Here is a 17,982-nt window from a genome sequence, read left to right as displayed (position 1 = left end):
TGTGTCTGTGACTGTACCGTCAGAAGTGGAATTTGAGCTTTTCAACTTGAAGAGCTACACTGTGGTTAAGCTCAAGCACTTCTGTATGGAAAGGCGACTGCCAACCAAGAAAGGCACCAAGAAGTTGGAGCTTCAGAAAGCTCTGAGGGCCTGGACAGAGGTTCCTCAGTTGAGAGCAACAGACAATGGGAATGGGGAGGATGATATAGAGTAGCAGGAGCATGGCCTGGACACCAGGCTTGAAATACAGAACTCAGGAGAGGGAGATGACTAGTCTCCTGAATTGGAACTCCATGTCAGAGCAGCGAGTGTGACTTCACAAGGCCTGTCTCCACAGGAACTGGTGGACAGGAAGTCAGAGAGGGAGCTTAAGTTGCAAATGACTGGGCTCAAGTAGGTAGCAGAGGAGAGGAAGACTGAGGCTGAAAGAGCCTTGGAGGAAAAGAGACTTGCCATGGAGGAAAGGAGAATGGCCCATGAGCTATGTCTCAGAGAGCTGGACCTAAGAGCTAGTCAAGAAATGTCCAGCAGCCATGGTGGCAGCATACCCACAGTGTCCAGAAAGGGCCAAGACATTTTGTATAACCTAAGATCTGGTGCTCAAATATGTAGTAGGGGATGACATAGACAAGTGGCTTTCTTCATATGAGGTGGCCCTTAAAATGCCTAGTGTCCCAGAAGAGTTTTGGGGAACCTCATTGTGGAAACACATGCCGCCAGTGGTGAGGGCTATCTTGCTTACACTAGAGGTGGGGGACCAGATGAAGTACATCCCAATGAAAACCATGCTTGTCACAAAGTTTGGACACAACTCAGAGAAGTGCCGCTTTAGGATCAGGGATAGCCGAAAGATGCAAAACCAGTCTTGGGTGGATATTCTTGATTACGCCACCAAGGCACTGAATGGTTAGCTGCGGGGCAGCAGGGTTGATAATTGTGCTGGATTGTATAATCTGATTTTAAGAAAGGACAGTAAGCTCACCGACCCCAGGGAGCTTGCTAAGGAGGCGGATCATTGGGTCAGCACCAGAGTGTCCAAAAAGGACAAAGAAAGAGGGAAGAGAAAAACTTATAAATAAGGAGTTCTCTAAAGGCCCCAAAAATAATTTCCAAAGAAATCACATTAACCAGTCCCAACCTGATCTAAGGATGAAGGCATTCTCTGATCACAAGTCAGGGAGGTTTGTCGCCCAGTGTACTGAGTGATGCAAGCATGGGAATTCCAAGAGAGACACCAAATGTCTCAAGAGGGAACATCCCCTATCGGTGGGCAGACAGTTGGGTTGGCACTTGTTGCACTTTGGGAGGAGATGGACCTGTTAGCTTGTGGAGAGAGAGAGGAGAGGTTGCCTTAGTGTCCCAAGGGGATAGAGAGATTGTGGTAAAAGCCCATATGGCTTCCCATACTTTTAAGTATAGACAGTGGGTCCTCATCAATAGGCAAAGGGTGAGGCTTTGAGAGACCAAGGAGCCAATATGACTATCATGAAGTGTCATCTGGTGTCTGCAGTGCAGGACTTCTCTAATACATTCCACCTGTTCATAGTCGCAGACAATCGTGAGAGTCACTACTCAGATGGCGGGTGGGGTCAAGGTCTTTAAAAGTAGCTCTGAGCCCTGCCATGCCTTTATATTGTCTGTTAAGCAATGTCCTAGAGCACAGTGTCTGAGAGAAAGTGGAGCTCATGTCACACCTAGATATGTTAGGCTTGCCTGAATGGGTCTGTATGACCACAAGGTCCATGGCTGCCCAAGAGGGGTAGTCATCAAAGCCTGGAAGAATGGCCCATGCAGCTGCCATGAAGAGGAAGGGCGAGGAGCACAGGAAACCTGCCCCTGAGGTTCCCGTGGTCATGGTTGATTGAGAACCTAAGGAAGCCGCCCCTGATCCTACTGGGGAAGACATTGCCGCCCTGGGAGACTTGCCTGAGCTTTCTGGATGACAAGTTGAGGGTGGGTCCACCAGGGAGAAATTCTGCAAGGTGCAGCAAGCATGCCCAATCGTAGAGGGATTAAGGCTGCCAGCTGTGGTCCAGGCATCAGGTGATACCTCTGAAAATCACTTTATCTAATTAAAGAATTACCTATACCGTGACCCCAAGGTTCCTTAACCTGGAATAGCCCGTGTGCTGGTGGTCCCTTGTTGTCACCGGGCCTTTCCAACTGCTTTCTCTCATGATATGCCTCTGGCAGGACATCTTGGCTAGGACAAGACCTTTGCCAGGCTTGTCCCCCACTTCTATTGGCCCGGACAAAGCCAGACTTCACATGTTCTGCAGATCCTGCACCACCCGCCAGGCCAGAAGGAAAAGCAGGAAAAAAAGCTTAAGGCTCCCCTGAATCCCTTGCCTTTTGTTAGCACTCCATTTGAGAGGGTTGGCATCAATATCAAGACAGCCTTTGGCAACAAGTTTATCCTGGTCTTGAAGGACAATGCCACACAATACCCATAAGCCATCCCTCTGAGGTGGGTGACTGCATTTGCAGGGGGTAGGGAATTCCTGATGGAGACTTTTAACCACCAAGGAAATAGTGTCTGACAGAGGCACTAACTTCATGTCAGCATACATTTAGTACATGTGAGATGAGTGTTGGGTAACCTAAAAGTTCCTCACACCATATCACTCTCAAACTAACAGGTTTGTTGAGAGGTTAAACAAGACCCTGAAAGGATTGAATATGACCCTGCCTGAGCCCATGAGGAGGACGTGGGACATTCCCTTGCCATTCCTGCTGATCGCCTACAGGGTGACACATAAGGGGGTTGGGTTTAGCCCATTTGAAGTCCTTTATGGGCATCCCGTTAACAGAATTCTCAGCCTTGTGAAGGAGTGGTGTGAAGCTCCCCAGAAACCCCCTGGTCACCTACATGCTGGCACGCTGCAACCAGCTGTAGCACTTCTGGAAAAAGGCGCAAGATAATCTTGAGGCCAGTCAAGAAGTAATGAACCTCTGGTATGATCAGATGGTCTGAAGTTTCAGCCTGGCCAGAAGGTGTGGGTCATGGAGCCTGGACAGCCCAGAGTGTTCTAAGACTATTTAGACAGGCCCATACAACATGAAGGAGAGGAAGGGGAAAGCCACCTACCTGATGGATCTCAAGCCCCCTAGAAGCCCTTTAAGGGTGCTCCGTGTAAACCACCTCAAACTATACTTTGTGAGATCTAAGATCACCCTGCTCTTGGTGACCAATGACAGAGTGAAAGAGGAGAGTGAATCTCTCCCTGACTTTCTGTCTTCCAAGGAGCATGATGGCTTAGTAGATGATGTTAACCTCCCATCTACTCTGATCCCAGAATAGCACAGTGACTGTTGCCAGTTGTTGTGGCAGTTTTATTATCTTTTGTCCCTCACCCCTGGGCTTACACATTTGTGTACCTACGACATAGATACTGGGGATAGTAAGCCTGCCAGAAACAAAATTTACAGACTGTTGAGGTCATTATCAAGGAGGGGGTCTCCAAATTGCTGGTGTTAGGGGTGATTGAATTCCCCAAAAGACCCTGGCCCAGCCCAGTGGTGCTGCGGGTAACCAAGGCTGCCCCACTGTGCACCAATCCAGAACTAAGGCTCTGTGTAGACTACAGAGGACTCAGTTCCGTCAAAGAGACTGATGCTCACCTCATCCCCTAAGCTGATGAGCTCATTGACAAGCTAGGTGCTGACAATTTCCTCAGTATCTTTGATCTCACATCAGGGTGCGGGCATATCGCTCTGACTGAGGGAGCAAAAGAGAGGTCAGAATTCCCAACCCCATAGGGCCACTTCCAGTTCAAACTGATGCCCTTTGGCTTGAAGAATGCCTGCCTACTTTTAGAGGTTGATGAACAGGGTCGGGCTGGGAAGGAGGCATTCTGTCTACCTAGATGAAATAGCGGTCTTCAACTCCAGCTAGAAGGAACACCTGTACCACATCCAGGGGGTGCTTCAGGTCCTGCAACAGGCTGGCCTGCCTCTCAAGGCCATTACGTGCCAGATAGGGCAGGGTACTGAGTTGTATTTGAGATACATGGTGGGTGAGGCAAGGTGCTGCACCTTCAGGCCAAGGTTGTCTCTATTCTGGCCTGGCAACCTCCCAAAACATAGACTGAGGTGAGGTCCTTCCTGGATCTCACCAGATACTTCAGGAGGTTTGTTAAGGAATAAGGTACCATTGTTGCCCTCTTAACTGAGCTGACTTTGAAGGCGTAGCCCAAAAAGGTCATCTGGACAGATGCGTGTCAGAAAGCCTTTGACTCCCTCAAGGAGACCTTGTGTACAGCAGATATACTCAAGGCTCTTGACTTCTCGAAGGGTTTTATTGTGCTGACAGACACTTCAGAATTGGGCGTAGGAGCTGTCTTAGCACAGTTAAATGAGGAGGGCCTAAACCAACCTGTAACCTTCATTGGAAGAAGGTTACTTCCCAAGGGAACAAAGGTGGAGTGCTATTGAGAGAGAGGCTTTTGCTAAGGTATGAGCACTGAAGAAGCTGAGACCATACCTGTTGGAGACACACTTCCGGGTTCAGACAGATCACAGGCCCCTAAGATGGCTCATGCAAATGAGGGGTGAGAATCATAAGCTGTTGAAGTGGTCCATCTCCCTACAGGGAAGGACTTTATGGGGAAACATCGTCCTGGGTCAGACCACACCAATTTTGATGGTCTATCCAGGTTCTTCCGCCTTAATGATGAGGACTCCCTGGAGGTTGGAAAGCTCTCCCCATTCTCAGCTGGGGTGGGTCACATGTTAGACCTGGCAGTCTTAGGATGGTCTTCCCCCAAACCTGCTGTCTTCCTCCTCCCTTTTTGCTGATGTTGTTTTTGTTAGCGTTAGGACTGTGTTCTCTCCTCTAAAAATGGTAGAATTGGCTTACACCTTATTGGCACCTTTAATTTACTTGGAAGTGCCTAGTCAATTGGTACTGTGTGTACCCAGAACCAGCCACCGTCCATGCAGGTAACAGCGGTGAGGCGGTGGGGCTGTGGGGGGGGGGGGGTGGGGCTTTCGAGGGACGATGCAGAGGGAAAATTAATTATTTATTTAATTTTCCCACTCCATCGTCCCTCAAAATCCCCCCCTTACCCGGTCCCACAACTCCACTGCTGTTACCTGCATGGACCACGGCTGCCCAGAACCTGTAAATTAAATGCTACTAGTGAGCGTGCTGCCCTCATGGTGCCACACACTCAAGTAACCCTTTAAACATCTCAGGCCTGCCATTGCGGCACATGGGTTCAGTTTTAAACTATAATTTCAACCTGGCAAAGTAAACCTTTTGCCAGGACTAAACCTTACATTTTAAAGCACATCTCACCCTTAGAATAGGCCCTAAATTGCCTATAGGGCAGGGTACAGTATATTTAAAAAGTTGGACATCTACTTTTAACTTTCACATGTTCTGGCAGTAAAAAAACTCTTACATTTGTTTTTCATTACTGCAAGGCCTACCTCTCCTATAGAATAACATTGGGTTAACTTACTACATTTAATAAATTACAACTTTAAATTGGGAGCAGGTAGGAATATTGAGTTTGTTGTCTACAGAAATGTAATTTAAAGCCCTCTATAATGGTAAAATAGAATTTAAGTCACAATTCTAAAAATGCCACCTTGAGAGAGTTGATATTCTCTTGCTCTAACCATTTGGTGCATAAAGACTGTTCCTGGGTCACATAACTGGTGGTAGTTGGCTGTTGGACTTTGTTTATTCCTCACAGACAGACACACAATAGAGGGATTAGGTGTGCCTGGATGGGCAATCAACTGGCAGAATGGGGGGAGCTGGTCACACCCCCACTTACAACTGAATAGGATGTGCTCTGCCTTCAATCAAAGGAATTGTTACCACTGCATTGTTCATGCAGCCAGCTTGGAGCCAAGGGGCAGTGAAGAGAGGAAACTTTAAGGACTTCAAAGGAAATTCTTTGAGAACTTCCCCTACTTCAAAGGGGGCACCACGCATTAATATTGGGCCCTCAGTCCCAACCCTTCAGTACACTCCTGCAAGGAAGACTGCCTTTCCGATCTGCTGCCAGAACGACTCCCACTCTGTTGCCCTGCTACTCTGCTGCCTGCTGCCCTGTTTGCTGAGAAGGAAGATTGGACCTGCACCCTTCATCACAGGCTGAAGTAACTCCAAGGGTCCGCTGACTGACCTCCTACTTTGAGCTAGAGGGACATAACAAGCTTCAAAGTCTTACTGCAACTGACTAGCTGCCTGGACCTGCATCTGGACCTGTCTGAGCCCTGCTGGCCTCTGCTAAAGTGAGTTCCTGACCGCCAAGAGGTGCCCCTAAGGGCCTGGACCCTTGCTGTTACCTTTGCTGAGCTTCTCTCCAACGAAAAGGGTAAATCCTGAAGTTTTGGGTTCTTCACAAATGTGAAATGTCCCGTTCTCATCAAGATCTTGCCACCCGCACCTCCCGCCAATGCGAAGTTCCAGTGAATCTGACTCTTTGTGAGACAGCGACCACCAACAATGCCTGGCAGCGCAAGATCTGCACTTCACACTACAGCATCAACAGCTTGTTGTGACTAACGCAAAGCTCCAGCAATGACAGTCCATAACGTCCGACATCTTCACGCTACAGCAACGCCCAGCCGGGTCTTCACACCTTATCGACAACCATCCACGATGCTCTTCCTTCTCCTCATTGTCCCTTCCACCACAAATGATTAACTGCATGCTGGACTTTGAAGGTAACTCTTTCAGTGGTACTAACTTGGTCCCTGTATTCGGTGCTTGCTCCATTGTGGTCAGTCTGAACTTGTGTCTTTCCCCCGGTCTTGCCCGACCATATGACCGCAAGTGGCACTTTGTGCTTTTAGGCACTTTACTTATCTGGATTCTTTAAAACAGCTTATCTCCGTTTCTACTGGTTGGGTTTTCTGTCATTTTGGTGTCAAATAATTTTGTTACATTTTACTCAATTTTTCTAAATTGAGGTGGGATTTTTCTTGTGTTGTATTTTTTCTTTATTACTGTTTGAAGTGCTGCATAAATACTTTACACATTGCCTCTAAGTTAAGCCTGACAAATTTGTCGCCAAGCTACCAGTGGGTTAAAAAGAGATCCATTTGGGGTTTTCTTGTGTTTCATCCCGACAGAGATTATGGTTGCTGCTTGAGCAAGGTTTCGCCTCCATAAACCAGTGTCCCAGTTTCCAACATCTACTGTGTACAAAACTAACACCAAGCCATTCTACAATCCTGGTTCGTGAGGATCAACTCAGCACTCCAAGAAAGTTGTGGGCAGTTCAATAGGCCTCTTATGGCCATACAGAAATGGCTTAAGTCCACATTCAATGGGGGCATTGCGACAGCTGACATCACCTCCTATTATGGAGCGGCACACCTGACAATTATAAATATGTGATAGTTCGATACCAGAAATCTGGCCTATGAGTCAGCGAAATAGGCCATGGGATGATAATTGACTGAAGTACTTTTCCCCTCCTGAGGCGGAAGCCGGGAGGTCTCTCCTGCCGATCTTTGGGCATCTTTTTATTTGAAACAGCGCATTTTTAACTTCATTGCTCTCGGCTTGATCGAAGAAGCCTCGAGACTTCCTGCTGCCTTCTGTATCCCGTGTTCCTTTTCCCCACTCACTTCGCCCACGGACCGCTCTCGGCTGAGTATTGACGCCGAGGGTCGGTCTCCCGGGTTTGGCGGCCATATTGGGTGTGGGCCGGGCGGGTGACGTGCTCTAGTAGCGCTTATAAGGAGCCTGCTAGCCCGCGCAAGTGGTAACTGACTGAAGTACTTTTCCCCTCCTGAGGCGGAAGCCGGGAGGTCTCTCCTGCCGATCTTTGGGCATCTTTTTATTTGAAACAGCGCATTTTTTACTTCATTGCTCTCGGCTTGATCGAAGAAGCCTGGAGACTTCCTGCTGCCCTCTGTATCCCGTGTTCCTTTTCCCCACTCCCTCTGCCCGCGGACCGCTCTCGGCTGAGTATTGACGCCGAGGGTCAGTCTCCCGGGTTTGGCGGCCATATTGGGTGTGGGCCGGGCGGGTGATGCGCTCTAGTAGCGCTTATAAGGAAAGGACCATGACTCCGCGCAGCGGACGCGCTGGATCTGCGCCGGAGTCGTGCCAGAGTCCTGCCCGTCTGCGCCCGTCCGCGCACGACCGGGCACAGGGATCAAGACCTCTGGTGGGCGATTGACATACTCTGCAAGTGAGCTACTTTTACTAGACCTAGGTGGGCAGACTTTAAATCCCACGACGTTGACCACACTAAAGGAGACTAACATCATACGATCCCCTAGCTGTAGGCCTATTATCCACTCGCCCTCTCTGAAGCTCGCTTGCCTGAATACAAGGTCACTTCAGAAACCCCACCTTGAAATTTTTACTCTTCTTCAGGATGAGGATATAGATGTACTAACCCTTACTGAAACATGGCTAGGCGACAACTCCTCCCCAGATATTATAGCTGCCCTCCCAAATGGATACAACATTGTTTGGCACAACCGTCCGGATAATGCTCGGGGGGGGGGTTGCAATTATGTTTAAAAAATATCTAACAGTGGTCAAACTATTAGCTGAAACAATAGATTCAGCGGACATACTTAGAGTAAAGATCACCATGAACAATACATGTTTCATTGTCCTAACTGTCTATCGTCCACCATAATGTACTCCAGTGTTTAATGAATTATTTGCCCCCATCATTTCAGATATTTGTACTAGATATAAAAAAATCTTGGTGACAGGAGACTTTAATATCCACTGGGACAATGCATGTAAAGACCTGATAACCCGCCAATTGGAGTCCTCTATGACCTCGCAAGGTCTAGAACAGCTCTTGGAAGCTCCAACGCATATTAAGGGTCATACCCTCGATTTAATCTGGACCTCTGATCCAGAGGTGGTCCTTACGAATATTGTACCCTGTATTTGGTCTGACCATCACCTACTCTTGTGTGATATTCCTAGCGATAGTGTTCTAGCCAAACCACCTTTTAAAACAAAAAAAGTGCGTCAATGGAAAAAAGTTGATTCAAAAGCCTTAACTGACGTCCTTCCTAAATATATACAATCATTGGTCCCCATGGTGATCTAGACCAGGCCTACAATACTATAGTGGCGAATCTTAGAGAGGCTATCGACCAGATAGCACCCGAAAGGGTACAGAAAATAAAGGGTACTGAAAATGGGGCTCCTTGGTTTACCCCATTTCTGAGGGATCATAAAAGAAAGCTTCGCCATCTTGAGAGATGCTGGAGGAAAACAAAAGACTGTACAGACCGAGAACAGTACGAAATCTCTTTGAATTTATATAAAAAGCTTATTGTGTCAGCCAAAGGGGAATATTACGAAACCCGTATAAATAATGCAGTTAATGTACAGAAAGAAACATTTAGAATCTTAAAAGAATTGAGTAAGAAAGATGAAAAGGCTGAAATAACGATAGACTGTAACACCTTCCAACGTTACTTCCTTGAGAAAGTGGCAACTATTTTGTCTGATATTAAGAGGGATACTTTTAATGGACCCCTTGCACCGCAGGTCTCCCTAGCCCCCCCGAAATCCATCATCTCTAGGTTTCCAGGCATGGACTCTACAACCCTTGGACAGCTCATAAATAGAACCAAGTCAGGCTCCCCCGCAGACCCATGCCCCCCTGGAATCTTTTGTCTGGCGCTTCCTGTCCTAGAGGATCATATCATTTTCCTCTTAAACAACTCATTAGACACTGGCCTTCTACCAGCTAGTTTTAAGGCATGTGTCAAGCCCCTGATAAAAAAGCCAGGGGCGGACCCGGCTATTCTGAAAAACTATAGGCCAATATCCCAGCTGCCTTTTCTGTCCAAGATCCTGGAACAACATGTGTTAAAGTCCCTGTCCTCGTTCCTGGAGTCACACCACCTACTCAAGGAGCGTCAAGCGGGGTTCCGCGCACATCACATCACCGAGTTAGTAATGCTCTCGGTGCTGGATGAGCTTAGAGGCATGGCTGACAGTAAGAAACCAAGTGCCCTGATACTTTTAGATCTTTCAGCGGCGTTTGATACTGTCAGCCATGCCCTGCTTCTGGACAGACTGGCTGCCTGTGGGATAAAGGATCTAGCATTCCAATGGCTAAAATCCTTTCTGTTAGGGAGGACCCAGAGGATCCAATTAGGGGATTGTATATCTGAAGTGGGTGTTCTTGAGTGCGGAGTCCCGCAGGGCTCTGCATTGTCACCACTCTTATTCAATCTTTATCTACAACCACTGATAGACTCCCTGGCCAGCATGGGCTGCAGAATTTTTAACTATGCCGATGATACTCAGCTGTTACTGAGTATTGACAACACGGCATCTGCACAGGCCCAGAGTAGACTTAGATATACGGTTAGCTGGATGACGACAAATCTGCTGAAAATAAACCCCCAAAAAACGGAGGTTTTAGTGGTCTCAACTGCGGCTTCGCCCTGGAGTGATTTGTTTTGGCCCCAAGAGCTTGGCCCCAATGTAAAAAGCCTTGGTATTAAGATCGACCAGGAGCTGACAATGGCTAGCCAGATATCTTCTGTTGTTGGGATGTGTACTAATCTAATCAGGCAGCTACGTAAGCTAGTTCCCCTACTCTCCCTAAATATGCTCCGGACCATTGTCTCGGCGACAATAATCTCAAGGATTGACTATGGGAATGCGCTCTACCTAGGTTTGCCAAAAATCTTAATTAACCGCCTGCAGGTCATTTTGAACGATGCAGCGCGACAAATTTTTAGATTACCTAGACAGACCCATGCCTCCCCATTACTGTGCAGGCTACATTGGCTCCCCATAAAGCAAAGGGTGGATTTTAAAAGTCTATGTATCGCCAATAAGGCAATCTATGGGCAAGCGCCTGCCTATATAAAAGAACGGCTTGAGGTCTATAACCCTAAACGAGCGCTGAGGTCTTCCAACTCCCAATTGCTGTCTTGTCCGCGTTTCAAAATGGCAACCAAGAGAGGGAGATCCTTTTCTGTCCAAATCCCACAGTTGTGGAACAAACTACCGGAGTCCCTCCGCAAAGAAACACATCTTCTCCACTTTAGGAAGTCACTGAAAACACTGCTGTTTAGGGAAGCTTTCTGTTTCATCTGAAGTAATGTTGCTATATCTGTACTTTCTCTTCTCACTCAGCTGTTGTTACTGCTTCTGTCATGAGCGCCTAGAGACCTGACGGTGATTTGGCGCTATACAAACCTCAGATAACAATAACAATAACAATACCAATAACAATATACAGCTGCTGCACTTGCTGTATGGAGGGATGGCTCCCCTTTCTCTGTCACCAGCTACTGGCCTTGTGCTCCAGCTATAGCGTGATACCCTCAAATACCTGGGATGAAAACATAAACTGTTGGAAGTTCCCTTGCACCTCCAAGATGACTCTGTTACACACTTCCATACCCTTGATAGTAACTGTTACAAAATGGCACTATTGTAGATTGGTTTACTGTTTTTTTTACCGTGTCTTATATAGCGCGAACTTGACCCTGCATCGGGTATCAGAGAGCTTTACATAACACCAGTTACGTTACATGAAAACTCAAGAAAAACATAAGAGTTGCCAAGAAATACATAACTCAGGGGTGGAGACATCCAAGCCCCCCTCCCTGGATGGCTTGAAGAAAGGTCTCCATCAATGTATGAGCCTGGAAACACTGGTCTTTGTGGCCCGTGGCTGCTGACAGAAATATCAAAAGATCTGGAGTGACTGGACCCAATAGAGGCATATTGTATTTGAGCCCCTCCGATAGAATGCGCGGTCATTGGATGGCGAAATTCGTACTTTTGCAAATATGAAATAATGTGTTTGATATATCAGTATGAGATGATTTCTAGTAGCCATGAACCAACTAGAATGCTAATAAATGATGAAAAATGCCATTCCTGTTATTCTTTTGCTATTTAAAAAACCAATAAATGGTAGTATTAAAAAAAAAGTGAATTTTTTTAAAAGTATTACAGACATTAGGTATATATGTGAGGTTTTGGTAAAATTGATTTGGCAGACGAGGGAACAGTAAGGCACATCATGGAAAATGTTGCTTGATGAAGACCCACCAGGCCTCTTGGCTACAACCAAAGTTCAAATTTTGGAGCAACGAGAACGCAGATAAAGAACTATAGAAGGGAGGCTGATGTCTTGTTCTTTGAGGCACGGGACAGATATAGCCATATGGTATTAACTGCTGAGATGCCCTAGAATTACTTATTGTCTATACAATCATAAGAAGTCAGGTGGTGGGTGCTAATGAGGGGGCAGCTCCTCTTAGTGGATTTTACCGGAGTTTAGACACATACACGTTGTCAAGATAAATTATACTCAATGTGTGTGCAAACGGTAGAAACTCTCACTCACAATCTGTTTTTTAAACCTCTCTGGCCAAGGAACAAATACAAATATATATATAGGTGATCAAGGTGTCAGCAGACACTGAAACGCGTTGGTTGTGCAAACCTGAAAATCGAAATAAAATAGATAACATCTTAAAAAAGTACCCGTGAGTGCGAATCTTTCTTCGTAAGGAGAGTGGGAAGAATATATATATATATATATATATATATATATATATATATATATATATATATATATATATATATATTATTTTTTTTTTATGATGACTAAATGTCAGTGGAAGATTGGGTACACTTTTTGAAGATCGTATTTAACTTGATGAAATAATAAATCAATGTCCAGAAGCTCTATAGAAACCTTTTTAAGGTCGGTTCAAAGGAATTTTTTCTACATTTTTGATTCTTGTAACTTGATGTTTTTATGTCCACTTTGTTGGCATGTAAAAACCTTTAATAAACGTACACAAGGGAACAGAGCAAAGACCGAATCAATTCTTCAGAGTATGGTTCTAGTGGTGGTAGTGAGGCGAGTTTCCGCAACTGATGATTTTTAAGCAGCCTGTGAGGTCCTAGGTGTTTGGGATGAGTGAGATTGCTATGGCTCTTATTAAGGTGATTATCCACATTTTATTGTATGGATGAACGTCCTGTTGCTAATTCAACTAGTAAATGTTCATGGCTCACTGTGTCATGAGGTTTTAAAAAGGATCAAAGATGAATGTACGTTTCTGGGCTATGAAAAAAGAAATTGGTCAAAACAATTTGATACTCTGATATGTGAGATGACAAAAAATACTCCGTTTTGAGGGTTTCCAAACTTCTTGTCCTCTCATGGAACTGAAATCTGGTACTTTCCTATTATGTGCCCATACCGGCTATCTTATCTTTACCATATGCCTCGTGGAGGGTTTAATGTGTAAAGATTAATTTCATCTCAATGCATGCATTAGTTATACCTTTTATTTGAATTTGTTTATACAGCACGGAAGCCATGTAGTATGAGGACGCTCTACATTTTAATTGGATAACTGAGTAGTGCAGTTATATTCAAGACAGTTCACAATATATAAGGGGCACACAGATCAGAGAATGAAGTTAACAAAGCTCTCAATGCTCCCTGGTGCCAATGCAAAGGTTTAAGGAGAGTTAACCGGTGTGTTAGAAAATTGGCTTAAACAATTAATTCAAAGAGAGCATATTCAGTTGAATGGGATAGAGAAGGTTCAAGACAATGGACAACCCCAAGAAACGTTTGGAAAGGTGGGTCTTGAGATGCTTCTTGAAGGTAGTGTGTATCTTTCTCAATTCCGATGGAAGAGAGTTCCTCGTTGAGGTACCAGCAACTGAGAAAGATTTTTTGTGGCCTAAGGTGGAGATAGTCAGGAAGTTTAATAGGTTGTGTAGACTTTGCTTGTTTGTTTACCATGCAAAAACAACTTAATGTGAATTCTGACTGGGGCTAATGTAGGTCTTTGTGTCTGAAACTAATATAATTGTATTTTTTACCCTCCTCTTGATCTTTACCAATCATCGCTTGCATTATGACAATACAAAATAAACCAATATGTGTAATACTTTATTGGTAGCACAATGTGGATGCCTGAGCACTGCAGGTCAACAGACCAAATACACACTACTAACTATTTTTACCAAATATTACCTGTACTTATGACTGTCCCATGTAACTGAGTTTATAAAAGTAACACCATTGTTTTCTTTCCCAGCCGAGCCTTCCAGGAATATTTCCAGGAGCACCTGGAGTACGCGTGTCCCACAGAGGACATCTATCTGGAGTAAGACTGCCTCCTTGAAGGCCCAACACCAGTCGCCTTGAAGGAACCATCAAGACTTCCCTCTTCTCTTCCATGGCTCTTACACTCCTCGGGGAGGGAGAGAGGTACCAGGACACCCATCAACATATCACCAAACATACCGAGGAAACTGATCCCATTCTTCCTCACTGTGGCTGAGCACCCCTGCAAACATCGATCCATGGACTCTACCCCGACCCCGGTATCCCGAGAATCCTTGCTGCCTCCACTCTACTCTTGCCTCTCAACTCTGGACTTCTTGAAAGTGCTACTGGTGGCCATGAAACTTTGGGCTCGATTCAGATGGTTTCCCGAGGACAGAGTGTCCTTTATTTAGGCTGAAAGTGATAGACTAGATTTATTTTTTTCTTGGGATTTCTTTCAATCTGTTCGTTCTTGGCTGTTGCCTCTCACCCCATCTGGGAAAATCACTGCGTCTTTTGCAATTATTACAGAGCTGAGGTCCTGTCCTCGCAACCATGCAAGAAAGATGATGTTAGCGGTCGTAGGTTCTTGAATGTTATTTTGCAGAGTGTTTCAGGGCGTTGGGCTCGCCTCTTCAGAAGGACCGACCCTCGCCACAAAATATTCTGGGGATCGAAAGTGCGCACTGAAATGGTCTCATCTAGATCAACACAAAAAGCAGAAGATGTGAAGGGGCCAGAACAATCATGACTGATTTCTGCATAGAAGAAAGACTTCAGGAAAAAGGGCGCTGTATCTATTAACTGGCTGAGGAGAACATGGCGGGAAGTGCTGATCCTTGGAAAATCAAATGGAATAGCATCACCCTGTGTCGTCTGCAGTAGAAAGTACAGCCGGCTGCATGTCTGTTTTTATAGACTTTCTGGATGCTGGTGCAATCCTTGGCATTTTAATCCACTCATAAAAATATGTATGACTGCCACAGGGGCCACCAGTGAGGGAAAGAGGACTCGCTGCAATTCGAGGCATGGTGGGTGTCTTTCACCTTTTACCTGGTCAAAGGCTGTGGGGGCAGGAGACAGCACAAACGAAGCTGAGAAATAGGGCTCCACAGAGAATCACCCAGGCACTGGTTACATGAGGGCCAGAGTGTGGCCTGCAGATAAGAAGAAAGCATGTGTCCAGGCTCCCTCTTAAAACGTTTCAGATAGAGATAGAGGGTGTTGGATGAGATTGACCAAAGATGTGTCCCCCATTTTGCTCCTTGCAGCCACATCCTTTATGTATAACTTGTCTCTGCCCCAGTGACTGTAACAGATTACCACTGTACTGTGTTATAGACAGGCCTCATAGCATTATTTAACCCGGTCTGAGTTTTGAGTGATAGAGCGGGCTTGTTTATAGCCCGCCAGGCATTACTGTTCCTTGGCCAAGAGTTCATAATGGCTCCTTCAGGGTTCACTTTGAACTCATTTGTACTTGGAAGGCGACAAACCTTTCCTGAGTGATGTGCTAATACATTGCCTAATAATGTTAAACGTGTAATAGCTGTGGAATACTCCCCTGGCCATCTGCGTGTACCCCCATCTGACTGACTGTAGAACAAAGAAGGGTGAGTGGCTAAAGGGGCTGCTTTGGTGGGAGATGTGGAACCCACCTACAGACCAGTACAAACTGAGATATTTCACCCAGCTGTGTCTGCAGAGATTTACCTAAAAATTCAATGAGTGCAGGGAACGAGTAGGGCTGGTTACATGGGAAGATACACTCTGTTCTGTATAACAGGCAGGCCTTGAGAGTGCATCTGTAATTACCTGTGAGAGTATCAGGAATGAATGCATTAAAAAAAAATGGATGTATGATGTGTGGTTGTAACTGAGACAATGATGAACATATACATGAGTGCACATATGTAGTGGAACAGGTTTGTGCATCTTACCATGTCACAGATGTATGAATGTAACTGTCATCATGGAATATATATGTTTGTGATGTTGCCCATATTACTGTAAGTGTGACGATCAGGCATATAAACATGTCTGTAGCATGTCAGGCATGCATGTATTTAACTGTGCCCATGTCAGCCTATAACCATGCCAGGCATCTATGTAACTGTGATAATGTCAGGCATGTAAATAAGTTGTTGTTATCATGCGAGACATCTATGCTGGTATTCACTGTAACCACAAACATATATGTAGCTATGACTCACTCAGAATTGTATAGGTGTATCAGTGTCTGTGTTGGACATGCATGCATGTAATTGAGGTCATGTCATCCATGTGTGTGAGTTGCATGTATGTATGTAACTGACACCACGTAAGACCTGTATGTACATAACAGTGGCAATGTCACTGATGTGCATATGTGGAACAACGACCATGTCACAAAAGAATGTATGTAAACATGACCAGATCAGACTTATATGCATGTGTATAATGGTGACACCCATCACACACACATATGTTACTGGGCCCATCTCTGACATGAATCAATGTATATTATGGTAACCATACGATACACATATTTACATTTAATCAAGTCACAGGTATATGTGACACTATGAACATGTTTACCGTCTATGTAACTGTATCCACCTCAGAAGAGTGTATGCAATGTCAGGCATGCAAGTATGTAAGTAACTTAAACCATGGCAGAAGAAAATTAATATTATTGTTAAAAAATCAGGCATGCACGTAACTGTGATCATGTCAGAAATGTATACATCCAGGTATGTAAGTTTGGCCATGCCACGTATGTGTGTAAATGTGACCCACCATCAGATGTGAATATGTAACAGTGACAGAGTCAGGCATGCTTGAATACCTGTGACCATCCCAGACATCAGTGTCTAAATCTGTGACCATGACAGACACACTTACATGTATGTGACTTTGACCGTGCTAGAAGTGAATGTATATAACTGTAACCAAGTCAGACATGAATGTAACTGTGACCATGTAAGAAATGTATGTATGGGTCATAACCATTCCAGACATTTATATGTATAACTGTGACCATGCCAGATAGGTATATGTTACTGTGACCACATAAGACACAGATGTGTGTCTGCATGTAAGGTGTTGTAACCTCACATATGCATGTTTTATGATAACTGTGGCTATGTTATGCATGTGAGTATGACATTGCCACAGTATCACCAGCATTTACGTATTTTGTGTTACTATATTAAACATGTTTGCATGTATGTTGTAATATCCAGGTAAGTCCTGTATATATTTATTTAGAGATTGTAATAGATTTAATAACATTGTATTGCAAGATTTGCATGTAACTGTGACCATGAATGATGTGTATGTGTGTGCACAAATACTTTAAATGGAAGCACACACGCACATATATGTGTTTGTCCGTGTGTGTTTCGATTTATATTTACCTGTCATTTGTCAGTCGTGCATAGATATAGGCTACGATGGTTATTTGGTACGTTTATCACTGTAATTGTACCACTGTGAAACATATATGTGGCAAGTAAACCTACTCTTAATTTAACTGTGCATGTCACAAATGAATATGTGTAGGTATAAGTATGTCATTCGTGCATGCAAGTAGGTCACTATGATCTTATCAGGCATTTGTGTATGCACTTAGATATGAACATGTCAGGCATTGATATATGCAACTATAACTATGGCAAGCCTGTATGCACGTAACTGTGTGAATGGCAGACAAATGTTTAAGTATATAGCTGAAACCAGCAAGTCTCATACACATGAATGTAAGAAGAAAACCGTGTCAGACTTTGATGTGTGTAACTGATCATGGCTCACATGAATATACATGAGTATACATGTAGGACACATGTATCTGCGACCAATTCATGTATGTGTATGTATCTGTGATAATGCCAACCATGTTTATAAGTTGATGTGGTCATGTCAACCATGTATGCATGTATGA

The 17,982-nt window shown here is 44.8% G+C and overlaps 1 protein-coding gene across 1 annotated transcript in view; it reads left to right on the top strand.

Annotated features, from left to right (window-relative positions):
* MAPK8IP2 (mitogen-activated protein kinase 8 interacting protein 2) overlaps nt 1-17,574 on the top strand; it is a 216,930-nt gene extending 199,356 nt beyond the window's left edge. The window contains exon 12 of the mRNA XM_078677937.1: nt 14,050-17,574. Coding sequence (XP_078534063.1) covers nt 14,050-14,122 — 73 coding nt within the window. The 3' untranslated portion in view covers nt 14,123-17,574. The remainder of the gene's footprint in view (nt 1-14,049) is intronic.
* Nucleotides 17,575-17,982: the final 408 nt, after the last annotated feature.

The sequence above is a fragment of the Lissotriton helveticus genome, chromosome 1_1, assembly GCF_964261635.1.
Source record: "Lissotriton helveticus chromosome 1_1, aLisHel1.1, whole genome shotgun sequence".
Taxonomy (NCBI): domain Eukaryota; kingdom Metazoa; phylum Chordata; class Amphibia; order Caudata; family Salamandridae; genus Lissotriton; species Lissotriton helveticus.
This window is presented reverse-complemented; position numbering and strand designations above follow the sequence as displayed.